General features: G+C 40.1%; 2 protein-coding genes across 2 annotated transcripts; both read left to right on the top strand.

Annotated features, from left to right (window-relative positions):
* The first annotated feature begins 1,748 nt into the window (after positions 1-1,748).
* Positions 1,749-11,194, top strand: LOC141801671 (uncharacterized). The gene is made up of 2 exons (XM_074684809.1): positions 1,749-2,061; positions 5,886-11,194. The coding sequence occupies exons 1-2, from the start codon at positions 1,893-1,895 to the stop codon at positions 7,748-7,750; spliced, it is 2,034 nt and encodes a 677-aa protein (XP_074540910.1). The 5' UTR covers positions 1,749-1,892; the 3' UTR covers positions 7,751-11,194.
* A 1,256-nt stretch (positions 11,195-12,450) lies between these two features.
* LOC141801679 (uncharacterized) lies at positions 12,451-19,520 on the top strand. The gene is made up of 2 exons (XM_074684821.1): positions 12,451-12,730; positions 17,521-19,520. The coding sequence occupies exon 2, from the start codon at positions 17,585-17,587 to the stop codon at positions 18,953-18,955; it is 1,371 nt and encodes a 456-aa protein (XP_074540922.1). The 5' UTR covers positions 12,451-12,730; positions 17,521-17,584; the 3' UTR covers positions 18,956-19,520.
* The last annotated feature ends 5,303 nt before the right edge of the window (positions 19,521-24,823 follow it).

Here is a 24,823-nt window from a genome sequence, read left to right as displayed (position 1 = left end):
GGATGAGCTTACGAGCACCAAGATGTTATGCGTTTGGATGTCGTGCTCCCAGTCATAACACCACCGGGAAAAAAACAGTCAGTGTTCTAATTTCATTGCTGAGCACACATACAAAGTCAAACACCCTGAACAATACTTTCCTCAAGCTCCTCCACGGTAACTCTCCAGTCAGTAGTGGAGAATTGTAGATTTTTGTGGTACAGTTTTTTATTGAGGCCCATAGAGCTACAACACACTATCCAAAAATGAAAAGGCAGTCTTTTGAAAGCCTCATTCGTTTCAATAGATGACATGCATTGTGGCCCTCGAGTATCCATGTGTTTTTGAAATATAAATAAATAACTTGCTGTTATATACCTACTGTTATGGTACAGTGTTGCTTTAAGGAATTGCACCCAAAATATCTTCCAAAAAATATTTTGAAAATTTCTTTGGATTATGTTTATTTGTCTAACTTAGACAAAAAAATATGCCTTTTATTCCCCAACTGGAATCATAATCGGTGCATTGTTTCGTTATAAATTATTTAATAGACTGAAGTACGCCATCTAGTGTCTCAAAGTGGTTATAGCAAAGCTTTGAGCCATAGCCATTAGCCTGCATGTAACTTTTCTTTTCTTTTTTCTTTTTCTTTTTTTCTTTTTTTTTTTTTTCCCATGTCACCGTTTCTTTCTTTTATTTATTTATTTTTTTATATGAAAGGGATGTCACTGAATTGAAATTTTTCCTCGGGGATCAATTAAGTTTTTTTAATTCTGAAAACATTGAGTTTTTAGTATATGACAATTGGTGTCTTTAGTATTGTATACAGAGCGTAAATGTAATATGTCTCTGTCAGGTGCGTAGCTATCATTAGGCAAACACAGGCAATTGTCTGGGGCCCCAAGATTTCCAGGGGCCCCGAAAGATCACATAAAATCTGATTAATGAAGTTTTCTTCGAATTAAAGCAGTTATCATTTTTTAAGTCTTACTTCACCCACTTGACAATACATCAAAATGCTTCCTTTTTCATGATTGTACAGATTTTTAGCAAATGCATTTAGTTGTGTTATGTTACCGGGTACACGATTAACACTGTCTAATACTTTGATTCTCAGAATGAGACAATGGACCCAGTGGAAAGCCAGTCTAGCTCTGAGGATGAGGATATGGAGGGCCTCTATGACTGTTGCCTTGGGCCCCCAAAAGCCTAAATATGTCCCTGGTCTCTGTGATGAAAGTTGAAATTCTGGTTTAAAACTGGAGTTATATCGATGTATGCTAACCGCTAACATTTAAAAGCAATCTCCCATACACGATAGCACTGAGCTAGCACATTTTTTTTTTCTACATCATTTTTAGTACATTAGGAGATGTATAACATGTTGAACGTATGGGAATCTAGTGTGAAAGAGTCATGTACATGTCTTTGTGTGTTAAGTACTTCTGAAGTAAAACTTCAAGCAGAAAATCCTGAATCAGAGTAGCAAAAAGACTAAAGGTGTCCACGGATTGAACCATTGTCACTAATTCTCATTAGGAAATAATTACTGATAGCTACATTTAGCCCAGAACTTCTAAAAGTAGACCGCAATGAATATTCGCCACTATATATCATGAATCTGGTATTAAAACGATTGAGGAGATGAAAACAGTCGAGATAAGTACAGAGATCCAGAAATCGGGTTAAACAACAGCCTACTGCAATAGAAGAACGGCGGACTCGATTTCTTTTATTGTGAAGGTCGGATGAGTGCCATTAACGACTGGTTTAACATCCGGGTCTCGGGGGCTCTCCCTGGCAAAGCACAGTTATCAGGATGTGCCAATGTTTTCAGGAACAGAGTCGTCATAGAAAAGACATCAGGGTTTAGTTTCCACGACCCTCTTCGACTCTTAGACGTGTGGAAAATGTCCGTGTTTCATGGTCGTAAAGATATCATCAGACGGAGGCCGCCCGCTGTGGTTAACAAAGACTTGGCAGAGAAAACAACACCATCTGGATACGAAGAGGAACTCCACAGACAAAGAAATGAGCTGGATGTGATTGTTACACCTGGGGAAAAGCTGCAGAGAGCAGGTGGGTTTCTTCACTCTACTGTTTAGTAGCCGTTTAGTGACCATTTTTGTCAACTGGATTTTACGTGTCTGCTGTGGCTGTAGTGAGGACACTGTGTCTGACAGAGCTTCTTAATGCTGGACCTTCACCAACTTCGATACAGATGAATTTGTTCATAACTGGAGTTTACTATAGACACGATTCATGCATTGAAGCCATGTAAAATGCTTTACAGAAAATCGACCTAGTTGTTAAGCTACCTAGCATTTCTAAGCTAACATGTGTGAGTATCTCCAACAAAGAGGAGATTATAATAAGAAGAATAGTTTTCTTACGTTTTTAAGACACCCATAGAAAAATCTTTGGACATTTGAAGCTTCCTTACATTGAAGCTCCAAGCAGCATTGAAGGGACCCTAGCACCCTTGTCAGCAGAAGGGTGTCACTGTATGCAAAAAGTTCATCTTCTTAGTGTTGTAGTAGTAAGAAGTGTCATTAGAGTTTCCAATAAAAAGATTATTAAAGGGGACATATCATGCTGATCCCTGATTTAATACTTACATATAATATAATAGATTTGAAAACAAGACCTTACACCCCTGAATTTTCAAAAAATGAGATATTGTATTTTTTCTGATATCCTAGACTGAGATTTGATGCCTCTGAAAATAGGTCATTGCTATTTGGCCGCAAGATTTCGACCTTTGTGACGACACGAGGATCCTTTCTTTTTATTGGACTAATCTGATAAAGCAGCTCCTCCTCTGTGATGTCAGTAAGTCACACAACCGCCATCGAGGGATACACCCACCAAGAGCCGACTGACTGAGTGCTGGATGCAGGCACTCTGCTCTGCGGAGCAGCTCGGCTTTACATGGTGAATTAGCAGTTAAAACACTGTAGTTTCAGCAGACGTCGTAATACTTGTGAGTAGTGCTGCACGATTTGGGGAAAAGGTGCGATTTGCGATTAGGTAGACAATATTGCGATTGCGATTGTGCTTGCGATTTAATAAAAAAAGTTGTGTCATGATGAGTCTACAGACTTGCTTGGTTATCATGGAGAAAAATCTGAATTGCATGTGCTGTCATTGCGATAGCGATTGCGATAATCGTGCAGCCCTACTTGTGAGACTGTGATATTTGCATGCTTGTTCTGACATGCACTGTGAACCTGGACCACAATAATGCTGTGGTAATAACATAGTGAAGAACTGACGGTAGAGGTGATCTTTAGACTACACTTTCAGCATGATGGATAAAACAGACAGAGAAAAGTGAAGGAGCAGGATGGAGCCCTGTTATAGAAATAGTTTATTGGTGAAGTCTGCCTATATTTCCACGTATAAACTATACATGTTACAGTACCGGTTTGACTCACCACACTGAAGCGTCCTGAGATGATCTGTGTTGAGGTGGATTTTCTTCCTCCTGAGCTGCAGAACCATCCAGGTTGATTCGGGGTCCAATACAAAAGGATGTATCCTACACTCTGCCATTTTATTACTGCTATCAATGCCTTACGGTGAAGTTTTGGCAAACAGCAAACTCGCTCAGTCTGCTCCATTCAATGTGGCGATTTTGTAAATACTGCCATGCTGCAAAAACCGCCCCCTGGCTCTACCCCCTCCGTCCCTCTGATAGAACTGACCAATCAGAGCACGAAGGGCTGTGACGTTGCGAGGTTACTGGAGGTCATTCTCGAAATGGAGCGTTTCTATGAGATCTTCAGAATGGCCTAAATTGAGGATATTGAGAACGCTATTGTGGGGCAATGAAGGGCCTAAATGACTTGTACTGAGGGCAGAAATGCTTTACAGGCATCCTAGTCTGGCATAGTGAAAAGGAGAAACAAGCATGATATGTCCTCTTTAAGTAGACTTATGGATTGTACAGGGGCCCTGAAGTGCAAAACACATCAAAATAAACAGATATAATAAAACTAGTGCTGGGCAAGTTAACGCGTTATTTTCTCGTTAACTCGTCAATCTGTTAACGCCGTTAAATATTTTATCGCACATTAGTGCATGTTGCTCACATGTTTTTATTTTATAAATGTCTGTCGCTGACCGGAAGTGAAATTGGCGGAAAAACACGATGAGTAACCAAAACAAGCATGGAGAAGAGGGGCATTTCAGCTATATTTTTTCATCCATTGCCAGTGTTATCATAAAGTCAGCTCGTCTACCGTCTTCACACTACGACTTCGAGTTTGACAGTTGTCCTTACCGGTTTGAGCCTGAGTACACGGACGAGGAGCTCCATGAAAGAAGGATGCAGAGGGAGAGAGACGAAGAGCTGGCTCCAGAACAACAAACTGGAGCACGTCCACGACTCAATGCAAACTGGTGGTGTGCTTGTGAACAGTGTTCGCCTATGGCAACAGAAAAGGAGTGTGTTTGTGATAACGATGGATAGCTGTGGATGAAAAAATATAGCCGAAATGAGCCATTTTGCAGAGATTATGTCCCGCGCTGAAGCTCCCTCGCCGTGGCCCCCGCTAAGTGCGGCTAAAATCAGCTGGATCTAAATAACTTCTGAAGGACTCCGAGCTGCACGATGTTTTCTGAGTGAGTATATGAGCATGCACACACCTTTAGATAAGGTCAAGGTGTCAAAAAAACGGAGTTGCCCTTTAAAGGCGCTCGCCGCTTAGTGTATCAGTCCGCGCGCACGGCGTGCCAGATATAAACAAACGCAGGTAGTCTGCCAGGAGGAAGAGACACGATGAGAACTAGAGCCTCATTTAGCGGTGTTTTTGTGTGAAAGCAACGCGCTGAAAATTCTCTAAATAAGCGTGAATGCAGACCGATATCAGAGTTTTTGGTGGGAGTCCGTTTATTTCTGTTTTTGGTCAAGTAAAATATGGCCCCGGGTGTTTGGTGCGTGCGCCCTGGGCTTCTGCTGCACAAAAACACTGCTGTAGGGGTAATTTCTGCCCTAAACCTTGTGATAGGACCCAACTTGTTCCATCCTGGAGTATCACTTTAATGCCCTGACAGTGGCAATAAGCTTTGATTTTGTATTTACATTTTGTAAATTTGATTTGCACTAAATATGTGATTTAACTATTACTGTATAACAAGTACTGATTTAGTGTTTGCATGACAGATGTTATGGCACTTTCACAATGCGATTAATTATGATTAATCAAGGAAATCATGCGATTAATTACGATTAAAAGTTTTAATCGTTGCCCAGCCCTAAATAAAACTCAAATACAGAAAAAAATTGCAAACAGAAAACAGAAAAGGTGGGTACCTGCTTTAACAGTAAATGATGCTGGTTAGACAAAGGCACCTATCCACATTCTTTAATAAATGGCAATCATGCGTTTTTGGCAAGATTTTTTCACACAACATAAGTGCTACTAGTGGATACTTTTTTGTGTCTGCATTATCTCTAATGGTCACTAATGGTCTGAGCAGCCATCATCACAGGATCATGTTCAGCTGAATGTTTTGGCTCCTGCATCCCTGTGCAAACCAACACAACTAACAAACAAATACTAACAACTTTGACAGGCAAACTGGGACTTTTAGAGGGCAACCATAGACTGTATGATGAATGGATGTAGTCTCCCCGACGTCCCCGTCTGTTTCTGAAACCGATTTTTGAAGCAAATCAGCCGATGTGGCCAAATTGGAAGTGAGTTTAACACACTCTGGAGCCAGACTCAAGCGGACACTTTACAACAGCAGATTTACACTTCCACATTGTCTTATATTTTTAGACCAGAGGTTGTTGCTTGAGGGCAAAATTAAGTGATAGTATCCAGTATCACTTCTTCAGGATTGGTTTTGACACAAATTGACAGCTTCCCGTCTTGTAACTCTTTGTGTTTCAGTCTACCCTGCAGACGCCCAGCAGCTCATGGTGAGTAAAGTCAGTTTTCAGCCAGAGGAGCAGGAGAGGAGCCTCAGCCTGAACCAGGAAGACATGAAACCCCCTCACATCAAAGAGGAACAGGAGGAACTGTGGAGCTGTCAAGGAGGAGTGTACCCTGGAGGACCAGACAGGGCTGATACCACCAAGCTCCCATCCACTGTGAAGAGTGAAGAGGATGAAGAGAAACCTGAGTCCTCACAGTTTTATGCAGTGTATATTACACAGATTGAAGCTGATGAAGAAAACCCTGAAGGACCAGAACCATCCAGGTACTCAAATCCAGAGAAACATTTACAACCAAAGGTTGAGGTAAAGACAGAAGAGTCTTCAGAGCCTGAGACTGAAGTCAGTGATGATTATTTGAAGGAGAGGGGAGAAAATAAGTCAGGTTTGATATCTGTGAAAAACGAGGACATCTACCAGAGTACGGCACCATTTGACTGTGACAGGAAACAGGATGTTTGCTCCGAGTCTGATAAAGTCTGTTATCATCCTCTGGAGGTCAACACAGAGACACGTTCTAGTGGCTCAGGATTTGAGAACCAATTTACAGAAATAGATAGTCTGGGTAAATACATGATGGTCCACAAAGAGGAAAAGCAGGAGGACCCAGAATCCACACAGGTGAAAGATGAACAGGAGGAAATCTGGATCAGTCAGTCTGATACAATCTACTCCCCATTGATTCCTGGTCCCATAAAGAGTAAATATGATAAAAAGGAACCTTGGTCCTTACAGCTGAATCAGAGACAAACCAATGAGATGGAAACGAGAGCTGATATAGAGGACTGTGGAGGACCAGAACCAGCAGTTTACTCAGATCCAGAGAGACTTTTACAGCCAGGGACTGAGGACTTTTCTGAACCTGAGACTGAAGACAGTGATGATTGGAGGGAGACCAGAGAACACCATTCTGGTTCAAAATCCTTGATAAGCACTAATCATGAGAGACAGAAGACTGGTGATAAATCACATGGGTGTACTGAATGTGGTAAAGCATTCAAAACTAAATGGGGACTGATAATGCATGTGCGGTTACACACAGGAGAGAAACTCCTTAGCTGCTCTGTTTGTGATAGAAAATTTAATAAAAAAGACCATCTGAGGTCACACATGAAGGTCCATACAGAAGAGAAACCCTTTAGCTGCTCTGACTGTGGTAAAAAATTTAAACACAAGTGTAGCCTTAAACCTCACATCGCACGTCACAGGTGTCGAAAATCCTACAGCTGCGGCGTTTCTGACCAGCACTTCTCTGGGTTTGATCAGGGGCTCCCTCAGAACCAAACAGAGCTGAGAGGAGAGACAGATTCTGGAGCCAATAGAAAGCACATCGGAGGGCCAGACCTGGAAACGTACAAACAGAAGCTGGCCATGCAAGTGGAAATTCATTCTGGAGAGAAACCCTTCGGCTGCTCTGTTTGTGGCACAAGATTCAAACAAAAGGGGAATCTAACTGCACATATGTTCATTCACACAGGAGAGAAACCCTTCAGCTGCTCCGTCTGTGGTAAAAGATTTCGACTACGAGGCCACCTTAACACACACGTGGTTATACACACAGGAGAGAAATCCTTCAGTTGCTCTTTTTGCAGTAAAGGATTTAAACATAAGCAGAATCTAACTGCACATATGTTTATTCACACAGGAGAGAAACCATTTAGCTGCTCTGAGTGTGGTAAAACATTTAGACGAAGGGGGCACTTAAACTCACACATGGTAGTTCACACGGGAGAGAAACCCTTCATCTGTGCTATTTGCGGTAAAACATTTAAGACAGAAGGGAGTCTTAAGAGACACATGGTGGGTCACAATTGCTCTTAGTGTGGGAAATTTTCATGTTCTGACCAGACTGACAGTGATGATTATCTAAAGGAGACCAAATGTCATTAGTCTTGTTTTGAGAAATAATGATATGTCACTGATAAGAGAAGTTATGCTGGTGCAAAACTTGTCTGCTCTGGTTGTGGCCACACATCCAGTTAGAGTTGCAATCTGAAGAGAGCAAACAAAACAAAGGAGAGAGCTTCACTTTAATGTTTTTGATGGATTTCATTTTAATCATTATTTTTAAGGACAGCAGAAGAATGACACAGACAGGGAAATGTCAAACTAACTGCTGCTGTGACAGCCTCTGTACATTGGTAGCATGCTTTAGGTCTGTTTACACGACAACGTTTCACCAGAGAATGCTAAACTAGTTCAGAGAAAAAATCTGCATCTACACAGAAACGCTGGGGAACTGAAAACACTGTAGTATGCATGCCAGGCCTGTAGTTGGCAATGTGACTCACCCCTCCACAGACCAGAAGAAGTCCCGCTGGCTGCTAGTCATCAAAACAGGAGAAGTGCAGAAGCGGTGAAACAGATGCACATTTTGTTGTAAGGCAATCAGCAGATTCAGCAGCAAAAACAACACAGTAGTCTGCCATTTTTACTGTTTTTGTCCAGTTAACCCATCGAAATTTAAGTTGCCACAATGAGTGTAATGGCCAAAGCAAGGCGTGACATGAGTGTTTCCACTGAAAACTTAGGAATGCTCTTTACACTGCAATGGTGGTGGCGTTTCGGAAAAATTGCACTCTGGGGGCCGTTTCTAAAAGTTTCTGTTTTGTGTCAGTTAAAATGCTGTTTCCATGTAAACAAGAGGCTGAAAAACATCAGTACTTAGGCGTTTCATCCAAAAACCATGTAAACAGCCCAAGCTGCAAGACCAACCAGCCCTCAAATTATTGAAAGTTATTATTTATAAAAATTAATACATCTTGATGACAAATTGGAGCATATAATAAACAAGTAAAATATAGCCCCGTCTGAGTGCAGAGGAAACCGGCAGAGGAGCAGGGAGGGGGTGTTTGGTGTGAGTGCTCAGGGCTTCTGCTGCACAAAAACACTGCTGTAGGGGTCATTTCTGCCCTAAACCTTGTGATAGGACCCAACTTGTTCCATCCCGGAGTATCACTTTAAGACTATAAACTTATCTTGAATTACGTAGTATGAAATTAAATATTGATTAAGAATAGGTATTGAGACAGTTTTATTGATACCAGTGCCCTTATCAACTCTGCTTATCGACCTGATTCTTTATTGATTCCCTTATCAGTTCCTCCTGTGACTTTTCTGTGAACAAGGCTCTACAGGTTTTTATTGAGTTTATGAGAAAATAAATATGACATGACTCTCTTGGTGTTAAAAGCCGTGCCATGGCAAATCCACTCTTGCATGGTATGAACGGCATTGCACAAATTGCACTTTGCGTTGTGAGCGCCCTGTTTGAATGAAGTTGATGTATTTAACTATTTGTAATCAATTCTTAACAGGAACAGGTAATCAAAACCATCCCTCATTTTAAAGATGGTACACTTCTTTCACCAAATAAGGCTTTATGTCTTTAGTGCCTGTGCACTGATGTGTACATGGCAACAAAGTTAGATATCATCACACAATATTGCCCCCCAACCCACGGCAGAAACACTTTGTTTTGAGCCTTATTAATGACTTGTGGCTGTGTGTGCCAGACAGATTATACTGTACATTACATACTGTAAGATATATGCACTCAAAATCAACTTGCTTGTCCCTGAAAGTGTACAGCTTTTCCACTTTAACTTTTGTAAATACTTTCATTATATATTTTTTTCTTTGTTGAATTTTTTTTAAATTAGTAATATTCCTCCCATGTCAATTTTTCTTTGCATCAAAAACACCTGGACAGATTCCTTGCATAAGAAAATCCATTCGAAGATCAATCAGTAGAGATTCTGATTATATATGACAGTGTGCTGACTGGTGTACTCACTGGTACAAGATACTGAGCGGTTTCTCTATGTATACATAGGCTAAAATATATCATTTTCAGGAAGTCAGAAGAAGATGTGGATGCAGCCACAGGTGGGGGGAGGAGAGCGTAGCACTAGAATTAGCAGGACAACAGAGAGGTGTTTCACCAAGCCTGTGGAGAATTCATGCAGTATTAGTCTGAAATCAGCTGAAGAAGATTTGGTAAACAGTAAGATATGAAAAAACATATATGCACTATTCAATGTATTAATTTGATTATTATTATTTTTTTGTTTCTTAAATAGCCTTTACCCGTTGTTTTGTCCTGTTTCTGATCTTGTTGATTTTTTTTTTTTTTTTAACTTTTACTTGGTTAGCATGTTTGGTTCACTTTCTAAAGCTAACATGCTAACCGCCATGAATGACAATCATACAAAAGCAAGTCAATCACAATTCTGGTTAATGAAACTTTTTTTTTCAGTTTTGGTGGATAATTGTTTCCTGAAATGCAGTGCTGTGCTGTTCCAGTGAAATGGTAGTGATGTTAGAGATTGCAGCTGATCCATGACGTGCTGGGGTCTGCACCCACATCAATCCAGACAGTACAGCAAACAGTTCAGCCATGAGCTCTGAGTGGCCCTACGTGCCTGAAAACCCACATCAACCAACGATAAAACACATAAAAAACACTAACCCTATAGATTGTATTTTAATTGTCATGACTGATTTGCACTGAGATACTGTGACACCATCCTGTCGCACTGTGACAGAGAAAAAGAGACCCTTGTGAATATAATCATTGAACAGTGTTTCCAGAAAAATGGAGCTTTGGAGCTGTTTTAGCATTTCACTACATGTTTTATTTGTAACAATACAGATGCTATGCTGTATAATATCCTGTGAGGGACTCTGTCCACACCTGATATTTTCTCTATGTACAGTTGGATACTGATTCCCAAGGACTTTCATTTGGAGGCCAAGTTTGACCAGTTTACTTTATTGTATTTTGTTTTATCTCGTGAGGCCTGGGATCTAACGAAAACATGTTTCTAGCTACAATTTCCCACCAACATTACAACTTATGAATGTAACTGGGCTCATTAACCCATTAAAAAGGCACTATGATATGAGCAATACTAGTGAAAGAAAAGGTACATGATTTGTTTTCACAGGAAACACACCTATCAAAGAAAAAAAAAAATAAAATAAATGAAATTTGACAATATCTCCCAGCAGGGTGTCACCAGGCTCTGGCACCGCTATTTTAGGGGTCGTGGATTGAAAAGTTCAGTAACTGCTGAACCAGTGTACTTAAATGTATGAGTGTACAAGTAACACGAAGTGTGCATGAAGCCATCAGCCTTTCTTTCTCCTCTGATGGAAGTTTGGCTTAGTTTGATGTACTTGCACTATTTTGTTTTTACAAATGCAAAACCTATTGTGTTTTCCTGTGCGTCGCCTTATGACCTGTGCAATAAAGATAAACTTGTCATCAGTGCATCAATCCACCTGGTTTACTGCTTGTAAATATCTGGTATCCACAACAATGACAACAACAAAATAATAATAATAATAATAATAATAATAATAATAGTAATAATAGTAATAATGATTACAAAAGATTATCAACAAACAATGATTGTGAAAGTTTTACCACACATTAGGGCATGTATAGTCTATTTGACTCACATAGTCTGTTTCTTTGTGAGAGGTACATTTTTACATTTCAGTTTTAAAAGCAAAGAGAATGTAAGAGGGAGGGCATACTGGAACAAGACAATCACAGACAAGTTGAATTACAGAGCAATAAAATGCAAGTAAAGGTAATGAATAAATAAAATCGATCAAAGGAGGAAAGTTCTTTTATTCAAGTGAGGAATTCCTTTAAGTAATGGTATTTTCCATGCTTCTTGACCTTTTATTTTTTTCATTGATTTGTGACACTTTTTTTATCATAAATATTTCTTAAGAATTTATTTATTCATTTATTTTCTTTCCCCCTTGTTCTGTTCAGCGTCATGACAACAGAATTATGGTCTGGCTGCCGTTTTGTGCAGAACACGTTTGCTTTTCCAAAGGGAGCCGTTAGTGTTAAGTTTTGAAATTATACTCTTTATTAGTGTTTTTGATATATATTTTATACATAAATAGACATACATATACATATACATACATACACACACACACACACACACACACACACACACATATATATGTATATATATATATATATATATATAAGAAAGAAACAGTGAAAAGAAACATTGAAAAAGGGAAAGAGTGTAGAGAAGAGACTAGACAGAGGGGGAGAGAGAGAGAGACAACAAAAACACAACAATTTATTTTTCAATAAAAAAAAGGAGGGGGGGGGGATCCTGTTAGAATTAAGAAATGCATGAAACTATTTTAAAGCACACGTCACCTGATTTCTTTATTATTGCAGTTGAATTTGTTTAGTTTCATTAAATTAATCTGGAGTGAAATTAATCTTTTTTTTTTAACCGTTCATTGACATCACTCCAGAATGTTTTCACGATTTGGCATAACAATAATTGATCCCTGGACTCAACTTGAGTTGAAAGGGGTCATAAAAGTTGATAAAATCCGACTTTGAGGGTTTGAAATCACGTCATGTGGAGTGGCATTCTCGCGCCTTGGCTGTGCGAAGCCTACCGGTAATTGAACGAAGAAGAAGAAGAAGCGCTTGAAGAGCATTGGTTGTTTGGTATGCGGGTCCCCTCCCAAGCTCTCCCTGACAGAGCGGAGACATCAGGATGTGTTGTGAGTCAGCGCTGAGCCTTTGTAAGAAAAAATATCACAACGTTTAGTTTCTTTTCTCTCCTCCGAGCCCTTGGGTGTGTTTATAATGTCCGATTTGCAAGACGCTTCAATCAGACGGAGGCTGCTTGATGTGATTAACAAAAACCTGGCAGAAAACAACATCTGGATTTCAAGAGGAGCTCCAGCGCCAAAGAAAACTACAGGATGTGAATTTAATACCTGAGATAAACGTGCACAGAGCAGGTTGGTTGGTCAACAGTTCTTTTCAAGTCCAAAGTGATTTCTTTAGCTTTTGGCCTGATGCTTGAAGCTCCAGTGACAGCTCAAAGCCTGAGCTGCCCAGGCTTTGCTCCAGTTTGAATTGGATTGTTTTATTGTGAGCTGTGAGCATTATATGTTACATATATCATATGTTAAAGCACAACAGTGGTTTGCCCTTGAACTCCATTCAAAGGTCAGGTCTTGAGGCAGCTTAGCTTTTGACTTTGTTTTTTGTTGATTTTGTTTCTGTTTGCAAAGTACAGTAATGGAGGTATCCAAAATAAAACTAGGATGTGTGGAAAAACTGTGTAAAAATTAATTTATCTTTTAAACAGCACATTTTCTTCATTTTGTTTAACAACTTAAAGTTTATATTGTACATAAAAAGCCATAACAAATAGTTTACATCTGTTCGCTGCAAATATCTTCTACCTCATCCCCATGCATCCAAAAAAAAAAAAAAACATAACCAAGCAGGGTCAGAAGGTGCTTTCTTCCATTGTGGCTTAGCATGTAAACAAAGATGAATTATAATGAGACCCATTGTACATTAAAATAAAATTACAAAACCAATGCTGATTTTCACATGATGTTCAATTTGAGCTGTATTACAAGAAGAGGACTCTGACTAAGTTAAATGCTCCTTTCTTTATTTATCAGATACAAGAGAGAGGATGGTCTACCATTTAAAGCAAACACTCCTGTCAGTAATTGCATTAAATACTGGTGAAATCATGTCTGCTTATTAGAACTATAATGGTCAATAATATGAAGTATCATTAAAGTTTCTACCTTACAAATCACAACAAGGACATCTCAATGTTTTTTTTATTTGAATATTTAAAAAGCACAACTAGTAACAACTAGATTCTAGATATCTTGAAAGTTTTTAATTTGATATTAACAGTTGACATCCCAGCTCAATTGGCAAGGAGTGAACCAGGGGCGTATTTAGTCGTTTAGGGGCCCAAGGCAAACCCAGTCAATAGGGCCCTCCATGTCCTTGTAACTCATCTTCCTCAGAGCTAGACTGGCCTTCCCTGGGTCCACTGTCTCTTTCAGAGAATCAAGGCATGAGACAGTGCTAATCTTGTAAATGGTAACTTAACGCAACTAAATGCATATCCTCAAGTTCTGTACTTTAGTTCGATTTTGAAAAAAGTGAATACATAATTTAGTCCACTTTGTCCTGGATTTGAAATCTTTTATGGTCAATTGACAGCTTATTTGTCCCACAGTGGGGAATTTACAGAGTAATGGTAACAAACAAGAAAGTATGAAGTGAAAAACATTACAATAGGTAAATATTGAAAAAACTAATTTAGTAAAGAAAATTATGAATATATCAAGCACAACATAAAACTGAAAAAAAAAATCTACTGAAAGAGGTGATATTTACAGTTACCATACTTTTTGGTAATATTATTTTAAAGTTAATGTATTTTTATTTGACACCCTTTCCAGTGAGTTATGTATCCAAAAAAGAGATTTTGTACAATAATGTTTATCACCAACTCAAAAAGTTTGATTTTGAGAAAATTATCCTGTTTCCTGGGCTAAATAAAGTCCTTAAAATCCTAAAAGTCTTATATGTTTATTTCAGATCTCAGAGCAACATTGTTTTTATTTCTGACTTGGTTGAAAATAAGAAAAAATGGGGGAAAAAAGTGTTTTTTTTACCACTTTTTTCCTGAATCAAATTTTCAGATGTGTTGCAACATGGAATAGCCCATTGAATAAGAAGGGAGGGGGAGTACCCAAAACGATCAGTAAAGATTAAGCCTTTTGATGTATTTTGAAGCATGTGAAGTAAGATTTAGAAAAAATAAATGCTTTCAATGGAAGAGAACTTCATAAATCAGTTTTTAAGAGATGCTTTGGGGGCCCCTGGGAATCTTGGGGCCCCAGGAAACTGCCTGTGTTTGCCTAATTGTAGCTACGCCCCTGGAGTGAACATCAACAAGTGTGCCATGAGGTGTTCTTCAAACCCTCAATGACATGCATCCTACTTATAGTCATTGATTGTTATTCCCTTAATAAAACCACAGCAAACTGCCATATGAAATTAGTTTATTGTTTGATGCCTGCTGTTTGTGTTTTTAAGTTTTTTTTAAGAACTGCTGATAATATTGACTACTCTCTGCCAAAGCCTTAAATAATCACGGTTTGGAATTTAGCTGTCTAAATTAACATTGACTATGCATGACATATTCAATAGTTAAATCAAATAAATTCATGCGTCAGTTAATGGCTTTATCCTAATAATAAAGATGTAGGGGAAAAAAAATGAAATACTGTTACACTTTGACCTTATGCTGTCTCAAGTTCAAGCAAAAATACTATTTCACAGTCACTGTTAACTATTTGTTGGTTGTTTCCAGAGATTCCTGCCCACTGTATATACATATATAAAAAGATAAATATTGATTTAATGAATGTGCAAAGTTGTTGGAGACCTGTTTGATATGATTTATGTATATTCCACTTTTACCTGCAAAGTTTGCACCAGTGTTTTTTTTCCTTTCCAACTTATATATTTCTTTAATTTGAGACTTTTTATTCTGTATCTGCAACATCATCTTAACCACTTTTTCTTCTCAGGGCTGTAGGTCAGTCTATCACAGCTGTCTTTTGGGCACAAGGCGAGGTGCATCCTAGACAAGGCTAGCCTATCACAGGGCTAACATGTAGCGATAGAGAACCACTCACACACACTTACACCTTTGTGCACATTACAGTGACCAATTGACCAGTAGCCCCAGTAGCCCCATTCAGTTTTTAGCTTTTTTTTTTTGATGGCAAGACATAGCTACTGTGAAAAGGATTAAAAATAGTTACTGTGATAAGAGGGAAAAGATCAGAGTAGCCTACTTTTAGAAATGTGTGATGTACTTCAGTCTTTGCTAACAGAGTTTTTGTTCCAGTCACACCCTGCAGTCCAGTGGGGAAAATAAATATTGAACGCGTCAATTTTTTTTCTCATCATATCTATTTCCAAAGATGCAATTCAAACAAAATTTCTACCAAACATTGTTATGAACTCAAATAATCCACCAATGAAAAGAAATCCCAACGTTCAGGACCATAAATAATGATTATGTGGAATTAAGTGCGATACCACAGGAAAAAAGTATTGAACACACTAACTGAGCCTCATCTAATACTTAGTGGAGAAGCCTTTGTTTGCAATGACAGCTTCCAGACGCTTCTTGTATGTTTTAACTAATGGCCCACACTGCTCAGGTGTGATTTTGGCCCATTCTTCTGCACAGATTGTCTTTAAATCTTGAATTTTCTTTGGTGCCCTCTGGTGAACCCTTTTCTTTAGTTCTTTCCACAAACTGGATTTAAGTCAGGTGATTGACCAACCCGATTCATGGCACCATTCATTGCTCTGTCAATTATATGAAGTTTGCCAATACCATGAGATGAGAAACAACCCCATGCCATGATGCTTCCACCTCCAAACTTCACTGTTGGTGTAGTGTATTTTGGGTGATGTGCAGTGCCATTTCTCCTCCAAACATGGTATGTAGTATGACAGCCCAAAAGTTGAGTTTTGGTCTCATCTGGAGAGTGGAGTGCATTGCCTATTGTTTTCTCTGTAACAATTGTACCTGCTGCCTCCAAGTCTTTCTGGAGCACTTTCAGGGTGGTCCTTGGCTCGTTGAGTACTCTTCTGATTATCTTTCTGACTCCCTGGTCAGAAATCTTGCAAGGAGCTCCTGTGCGTGGCCTGTTGATGGTAAGGTGGTGCTTCTTCCACTTGTGAATAATGGCCCCAACGGTGCTGACTGGAATATTCAGGTGCTTTGATATAAGTCTGTAACCAGTCCCATTCTGATGCTGAGCAACAATCAGGTTGTGAATGTCTTCAGAGAGCTCTTTGCCTTTACCCATCATGAGGTGTGTGGTATTTAACTGCTTGGTGACAAAACAACCTTTTTATAGGACCATCAATTTGCTCTAGCCCAGCTGATGTTGGTTTGCACTAATTGGAAGTTCAAGTAATAATTACTGACAGATTTCAGGTGGTTTGGTGCATTTCCTTGCCAAAGTATACAGCCTTTCCATGGTGTGTTCAATACTTTTTTCCTGTGTTATCGTACTAAATTCCACATAATCATTGTTTATTGGCCTGAACGTTGTGATTTATTTTCATGTGTGGATTATTTGAGTTAATACCAATGTCTGGTAGAAATTTCGTTTGAATTGCAGCTTTGGAAATAAATGTAATGAGAAAAAAATTGACGCGTTCAGTACTTATTTTCCCCATTGTATATGGAGCACAGTTGATGATTAATAGTGGGCTGTTGTTTACTTTGCAGACTCATCCAAATCATTTCACCTTTGGACTCACTTCTCCGTGTCTCCTGACTCTATACCCCCCAGAGGCCCTGGATGTGTTGAGGTCTCACTCTGAATAGAAGTTGAGAGTTGTTGAAACAGGAGAATATATGAGATGTGCAATGTTAAATCCTGTTCACTCAGGAACATGTGTGTTTTATGCATCTGTGGGTGGAAGATGGACCAGGTCTATGGTGTCTCCTGTAACAGGAAACATTTGTAAACTTGCATTTAATCTGGCAGCAATTTTTTGCCAAGACATCCTTAACACTTTTCTTTCTTTGTGATCACTGACTTGTGTTCTCTACATAGTTGCAAAAGGGCAACTAAGGACAATGAGATCAAATATCATTGTTTCCGGATTGCTTTAACATAGGTTTGCTGCTCTTCTTGATATATCTTTGTGTATGTCATGTTCGCTGCAGATGTCCAGCAGCTGTTGGTGTGTAAAGAGGAGATTTCCCTGAGTAACAGGGGAGCAGCCCCAGTATGGACCAGGAGATCACTGAGTACCCACACATTAAAGAGGAACAGGAGGAACTCTGGAGCGGTCAGGGACTGGAAAAGGCTGATACCACAGAGCTCCTGTTGACTCCTCTACCTGTGAAGAGTGACGATGATGAAGAGAAACTACAGCCATCACAGGTTTGTGAAAAACAAACTGAAAAGATGGAAACAGGAGCAGATGAAGAGAACTGTGAAGGGCCAATACCAGACAGGAACTCAGATGCAGAGAAAACCATGCAACCAGAAACTAAAGCAGGGAGCCAAGACTCTTCTGATCCTGAGACTGATGACAGTGATGACTGGAAGGAGACCAGAGGACATCATTCAGGTTCAAAATGTGGGAAAAACACAAAAGATAAGAGACCAGAGACTGCTGAGAAACCACATAGCTGTTCTGATTGTGGTAAAACATTTAAAATTAAACAAAATCTGAAGAGACACACAAGAATTCACACTGGAGAGAAACCGTACAGATGTCGAACATGTGGTAAAACATTTTCATGGGATAATCAGTTAAGAAGACACAGGTGTGATGATGTTCACTCTTTACAGCTGTTTAAATACCACCATGCAGAGAAAAGGGAGGCAGAATCTAGGACTGATGAAGACTGTGCAGGACCAGAACCAGGTGGGACCACAGGTTCAGAAAGACATTCAGAACATCAAGCTGAGGTCAAGACTGAAAACGCTGATTTGGAAAAGACAGCTGGTTATCTTTTAGATTATGTGGAAGTCTGTAAAAATAAATTACATTGTTGCTCTTTTTGTTGTAAGATCTTCAAAAAGAAATGGGATCTAACCCAGCACATTAAAAACCACACCGGGGAGAAGCCCTTCATCTGCTCTGAGTGTGGTCAGACATTTGGGCAAAAACATCACCTGATTGGACACAAGAGAGTTCACACAGGGGAGAAACCCTTCAGCTGCTCTGAGTGTGGTCAAAGATTTACAAGAAATTCCACGCTAACATCTCACATGGCGATTCACAGAGGGGAGAAACCATACAGCTGCTCTGTTTGTGGGAAAAGATTTTACCAAAAAGGTCACGTGATCACACACATGTTGGTTCATTCAGGGGAGAAACCATTTGGCTGCACTGAGTGTAGTAAAAGATTCACCCATAAGTACTACCTGACACTTCACATGGCACGTCACAAAGGAGAGAAACCTCTCAGCTGCTCTGTTTGTGGTCAGAGATTCTCTTGGTATTCACAGTTGCAAAATCACAAGTGTTCAGGTAGTCAGACTTCAGAGTTTTCTCAAAATCAAACCAAAGAGACAAGAAAGGAAGAAACAGGAGCTGATGAAGGGGGAGATATCAGACCCATAGAGACATTTACATCCACAGACTGAGGTTAAGACTGAAACCCATGAAAATGTAGACAGTGAAAAACACAGACACTTCCTGACCAAAGCTTTAAAGGTCCCATATTCTGCTCCTTTTCTGCATTTTAATCTGGATCATTGATGTCTTCATGAAATGGTAGTAACATGTTTTGGTCCAGAAAGCCAATAAATCAAGCACAGCAGCATTGTTTCCAGGCTCTCATTGCCCCTCTGTTCAGAACGCTCTGATTTAGTGGGCGTGACCTTCATATGTAAATGAGCCACCGCTGATACCGCTCTGCTCTTCTGCGTCACTGACAGTGGCGCCACGACCTCAGAGTGTACAATGTTTAGAAAACAGCAAACCTCGTTTACTGTACCATTACAGGCTAAAACAACAGGCTAACCCCAGCTAAAGTTAGCATCCTGAAGCTAACACAGAGACAGGGGGGACACTGAGGAAAAGCTCTTACATCTGCTCCACAGCACACAGCATTTAAAATACTCACATTTCCAGGGTCCCAGGTTTGTTGGCGGATGGTTGGTAATGCGCCTGGATTCAGGACCAGTCTATTCGCTAGCCCTCTGTTGTACTGTCCAAAGTTGGAAAAGCAGTCGGACATGAAGTGACTAGCACAAACATGCACAGTTTTACTGAGTGTAGCTGGAACATTTCCTTGATAAATGAACTCTAGCTACTTAGTCTTGTCTTCTTCCAAGAAGGAAGCTTGTGCATGGAAGTATGTGGCTGTTTACAGCCAAAAACAGAGCAGTGATGGCTGCTGAAGCAGCAGCAGGGAGGGGAGTGGGCGGGGGTTTGGGGGTATCTGCTCCGGTGGAGCAATCAGGTCAGACTTGCTCCTGATTGGTCAAAAAAGGGAATCGCTGACATCAGCAAATCCCCAAAATCCAAACAGCTCGTCTTTTTCCGTTGCTAGGCGCTACCCAAGTAGCTACCTGTTGCAGCAGCTCTCTCGTCTTTGTCCGTTTCTTGTAATTTTTTTGTCTCTTTTTCGTAATCTTTGTATTTGGAGTGGATCATTACTTTGTATGGTTCATTGTCGGTCACGGACACCAAACTTTTTGTGGCTTCAATGATATTTTTACTACATTTCTCCTGTGTTTGTCTGGAGATCCTACATGTAACCATGGCTGCATTGTTTACATGCAAAATTAGCTGTTAGCAGCCTGTAGCATGTCAATGCTAACTAGTGTAGGGCTTGATGATTTCCCTCGAGCTGAGGAGGAGGAGGTGAGGAAGACGTGCTGGTTCTCGGATGTGAGCTGGGAGGTGACGACGTGGACCTGTCCTTCCATCCATTGTTGTTGGGAACGTGGGATCTAGCCCCGGGGGATGGACGAGCTAGCTGTGCTAACCCAGCGGCATTGTGCTGTTCAGGGACGTGGCTGACGGAGCGGACATCGGACGCCGGCGCCACATTGGAGGAGCTTTGCCAGCTGTGAGCACACAGGATCCAGGAGACAGAGACTGAACAGACTTCTGGGGAGGCTCTGTCCTGGACCCTGTGGAGGTGGAGACTGGCTGGGCTGGAGAGTGGTGGACTAGTGGTGGACGGGATGTCGTCATCTAATTTCTTATGGACTTTTTTGCACTTTCTATACTCTTTCTTACTTTTGTTTTCTGAAATGCTGCGGTGACTCCTGAATTTCCCCTCGGGGATAAATAAAGTATTTTCTATTCTATTCTATTCTATTCTATTTAGGTCAGGATTTTACATTCACAAGCACTACTACGTACAGGTTTTGTCATTGAATATCACATTTTGTGGGCTGGGAGGAAAGCCAAAGACCCACAAATTTCACTAAAAGATTTAATAAAGTGAATTTTGCATAATATGGGACCTTTAAAAGACATCAATCAGCTGCTCTAGATGTAGTGAAACATTGAAAGACATTGTGAATTCATGCTGAAGTGAAACCCTTCTGCTGCTCTGAAGCTGGATCTGGCGCACCATGTGACACACAGCATTCAAATATCAGAAGGAGAAACTACACTCGCTTGTTTTGAAAGAACTGGTTCACACAGATGGTACACTTGTTAGTTTGTAGTGATGCCTTATTTTGACCTCCCCTGAAGAACAATAAACCAGTTAACGCCTGTCTTGTGTATTGGTATTAATATTTATTTTTGCTCTAAATTTTGCTCTAAATTTGGTTTGACTAAATCTGAATTTGGTCGACTTGCACTTTTTGTTTTCAGCTCATATGTTATGTGTGTAATGATTGGAGAGGTGGGCTTCAGAACCGTTTACTTCATGCAGAAGCATGTAGACAGCGTGTATGATTTATGACATATGACCACTGCAACCGCTCCTCTCGACAATCGTTTTCAACAGTAGCAGGGTGTCAGCGGGCTGTGTGGGACCAAAACAACATAACATCAGTCATAAAGTCTCTTAAGTTGTGGCAGTGCTCTCTGTGTCTCATTGAGCTGACTCTGATGAGATTGGTGAGATTGTGCTTTGTGTTAACAGAAGCTTCACGGTGACGTGGGCAAGCCAGAAGCCAGAAGTCTGGGTTACATTGGGGTAGTGTGACCACTGGCTGTACTCCCCCACAGGGGATCGGTGCTGCTGGGGAAGTGCATAGTGCTTGAGTACGGTACAGTTTGAATGGCCAGTGTGACCGCGCCCCGAAGTGCGCAAACGCAGAGAAATGAATCGTGCTCCAGCACGGCACACTTGCACTCATACTGGCCAAATGAACTGGGCTTTAGGGTTGGAGCATGCTTAACCACGGTACGGTTTGCCAGTGTGACCATGTCCTTAGGATTTTCATTGTGATGAAAGTTGAATTCTGGTTTAAACCTGGAGTTACATCCACGTATGCTAACCGCTTACATTTTAAAGCAATTTCCTATACACAATAGCATGGAGCTAGCGCTATTTTTCTATATCCTTTTAAGTACATTAGGAAATGTATAACATTTTAAATGTATTGAATAGGACTCTAGTTTGAGAGAGAGTTAATGTACTTTTTTTTCTGTGTTCAGTGCTTCTGAAGTAAAACTTCAAGCAGAAAATCCTGAATCAGAGCTTTCTCAGGAAACAGTTATCTATCTGCTAAGCTAAGGTCCGGTCACTCTGACATAATGTAAATAATCAATCATGAAATCATCAAGCAAAAAGGCCTATGATGTTGATGGACTGAACCATTTGTAATTAATTCTTAACAGGACATTGATACCCATCCCGTCATATGTCACCTTTATTTTGGAAAAGTTTGAAAGTGTGCTAGTGTGATGTGGAGAGAGGGATTGTTGATAAAGTTATGTAAATTATAAACAAAAGGTATGAGGTATAGATGGATCAAGGACATTGTATCAGAAAGAACATAATAGATACGAATAGGAAACAAACAGTCAAGGAAATATGAGATTGAGAATGGGACTCCTCAAGGAAGTGTAATAAGCCCTTTGTTATTCTCCATTAGTATTAATGATGCGTTTAAAAAAATTAAAATGGAATGGGATCTTCAATTTTTGCAGATGATGGGGCAATTTGGCGAGGGGGGGATTAATCTAGATTTTGTTATGAAAAAAATGCAAGGAGCTATAAAACAAAGGATAGGAATTGTCCTTTAAATGTTTTTTTTGGATTTTCAATTAAGAAAACACAGAGAGTTTTTCACAAAGAATAAAACAGGGAATGACATGAAATTAAATGTGTATAATTAAGAACCAGAGATTTTTAAATATATTTTAAGTTGTCAGAAATGTGTTTGGATTAAAGACTAACATGGGCACTGATTGAAAGAAAGGTGTAAAAAACAACGGGAGGAAAAAAGAGCTGGAAGGTGCTAATCAGGTTAAATACTACTTTGTCTAAAGGGCTAAACATGAAAGTGGGAGTTGGGGTGAACGTGATCAACAGGAAACAATAGAGCATGTTGTAATGCAGTGTCAAAGATTTGAAACTGAAGAGGGCAGTGAATTTATGGTCTTTGGTGAGAAAATGTTTGTTATGACATTATCCGCATTCTACATAAAGAGTCATAGAGTAAGTGTAACAAGATATTATTTCATTATCTCAAACAAGCACAGCTGATAGAATCTGTTTTTTCCTCATTTATTTATTCATAAGTTAATATTAGTTATTCTGGTCCACACTCCTTACCAGTTGGTGGCGGAAATTCACCATAAAGTCAAGTAAACCCTGAGGAAGATAAAGAAGACAAAGAAGAAGAGGCAGGCAGAGGAGGAGGAGAAACATGGGGTAGGAATAGGAGGGACGAAATTAACATAACACAAATTAGGATAGGGTATGGAGGACTTAACCAAACATCAAAACCAAATAAACTAGGAAAGCATCGGACAAATATGTGTTCACAGTGTTCTTAACTTGAAACAGTTCAGCATGTGTTGTTGAAGTGCCGTAAATAGAGGGAACGAAAAGAGATGATACAAATGTAATCAAATATATGTATAGTATATGCATACACATTGTTTCCCTTGACAGTGTCTTCACTCACACTCCAGTCCAGTAGGTGGCGGTTGCCAACCGCCTAAAAAAAGAACGACAGACAGAAGTCTTTCGTTCTTTTTTTAGGCGGGAAGGAGGAATCAAGGAAACCAGAAAGATTCAGTAAAAACTGCAGATTAAGGCCTGAACCACAGGTATATGGATATATTCTTAAACGCACATTTTTCTGTCCAATTGGGCCTCTCAACCACACGAACACAGCAATTTCACCCACATAATTTTTAAAAACAGATAAAAAAGTGAAGAAATAAAAAAAAAATCCAGTTGAGTGAATCCGTGTACTGTGTGTGAAACGGAGCTGGTGTTGATGCGATGACGTCAAAACGGTTGCCAAAGACAAAACATCCACATCGACTGCTTCTTTTTCTTGTGTTTGACTGCGCATGCTCATAACGTTCTTCTTCTATGGTTTTCACATTTTGCTAACCTGCCACTTATCGACCAGGCATGGCATTGCAGGCTTCAGAGGCAATCGCTTTCAGTTTGGCCTCTTCGTATGGACAGAGATATTTCTGTGGTGTGGACGGAGATTTTTTTTAAACGAGGACAAAGATACCCGATCAAAAAAATATCCATATACATGTGGTTCAGGCCCAAGACTGGGACACTGTGGGTTAAATTATTATTTACACATTACTGGGAAACATCTAGTGTGTTCCAAATCGCATACTTCCATACTGTGTACTCAAAATTTTCAAATTGAGTGTACTAAGCATACTACATACTCACTGGCTTAGTGCGCAAATTTTGAGGGTATAGTGCTGTCCCAAATCGCATACTGCCGAGCGCCGTACTTACCGGAAATGATGACATGATGTGACCTCTTCTTCTTCTACGTCTAATTGTGACCAGCTTCCAGCGCGTTTCCACCAAACACCGCCACTATTTGCCAGCAAATTTTCAAAGCCTTTTCAGTAGTATATTAAACACAGCTAATAACATGATCAGCGGTGTAGAGTTTATTAATGGGGGTTGGTGCAGCTGACTGAAGCTACCAAGAGAGCTACCGGGGCGCTGTGGCAGTTAAAATACATCCATAAATTAGATGTCTGAGTGGTGCTTCTGGTCATGTACTCACTGTGCAGGGTCTAACCCGCTTGTCATTATATTTACCTGGTTCACCGGGGAATGCTAAGGCCCCGGTAACTGTTAGCCCAATGAGCTTTAGCATTTGAGATAGCTGTTAGCTCAACTAGCATTAGCATAGCCCAGTGTTTCTCAATCCTGGTCCTGGGGACCCCCTGCCCTGCATGTTTTAGATGTTACCTCACTCCAGCACACCTGATTCAAATGAATGGCTCGTTATCAGGCTCGAGCAGAGCTTGATGACGAGCTGATCATTTGAATCAGGTGTGTTGGAGTTGATAACATCTAAAACATGCAGGGCAGGGGG

Source organism: Halichoeres trimaculatus, unplaced genomic scaffold (assembly GCF_033239565.1).
Source record: "Halichoeres trimaculatus isolate MK-OKI-2021-1 unplaced genomic scaffold, fHalTri1.1 fHalTri1_scaffold_13, whole genome shotgun sequence".
Lineage (NCBI taxonomy): Eukaryota > Metazoa > Chordata > Actinopteri > Labriformes > Labridae > Halichoeres > Halichoeres trimaculatus.
The sequence above is the reverse complement of the archived record's forward strand: the minus strand, read 5'-3'. Positions and strand labels throughout refer to the sequence as shown.

Bases quoted from the DNA above. Each gene is read 5' to 3' on its own strand.
- LOC141801671 (XM_074684809.1), top strand. From the start codon at position 1,893: ATGTCCGTGTTTCATGGTCGTAAAGATATCATCAGACGGAGGCCGCCC. The intron at 2,062-5,885 runs GTGGGTTTCTTC...TTTGTGTTTCAG, and splicing joins GGAAAAGCTGCAGAGAGCAG to TCTACCCTGCAGACGCCCAG.
- LOC141801679 (XM_074684821.1), top strand. From the start codon at position 17,585: ATGGACCAGGAGATCACTGAGTACCCACACATTAAAGAGGAACAGGAG.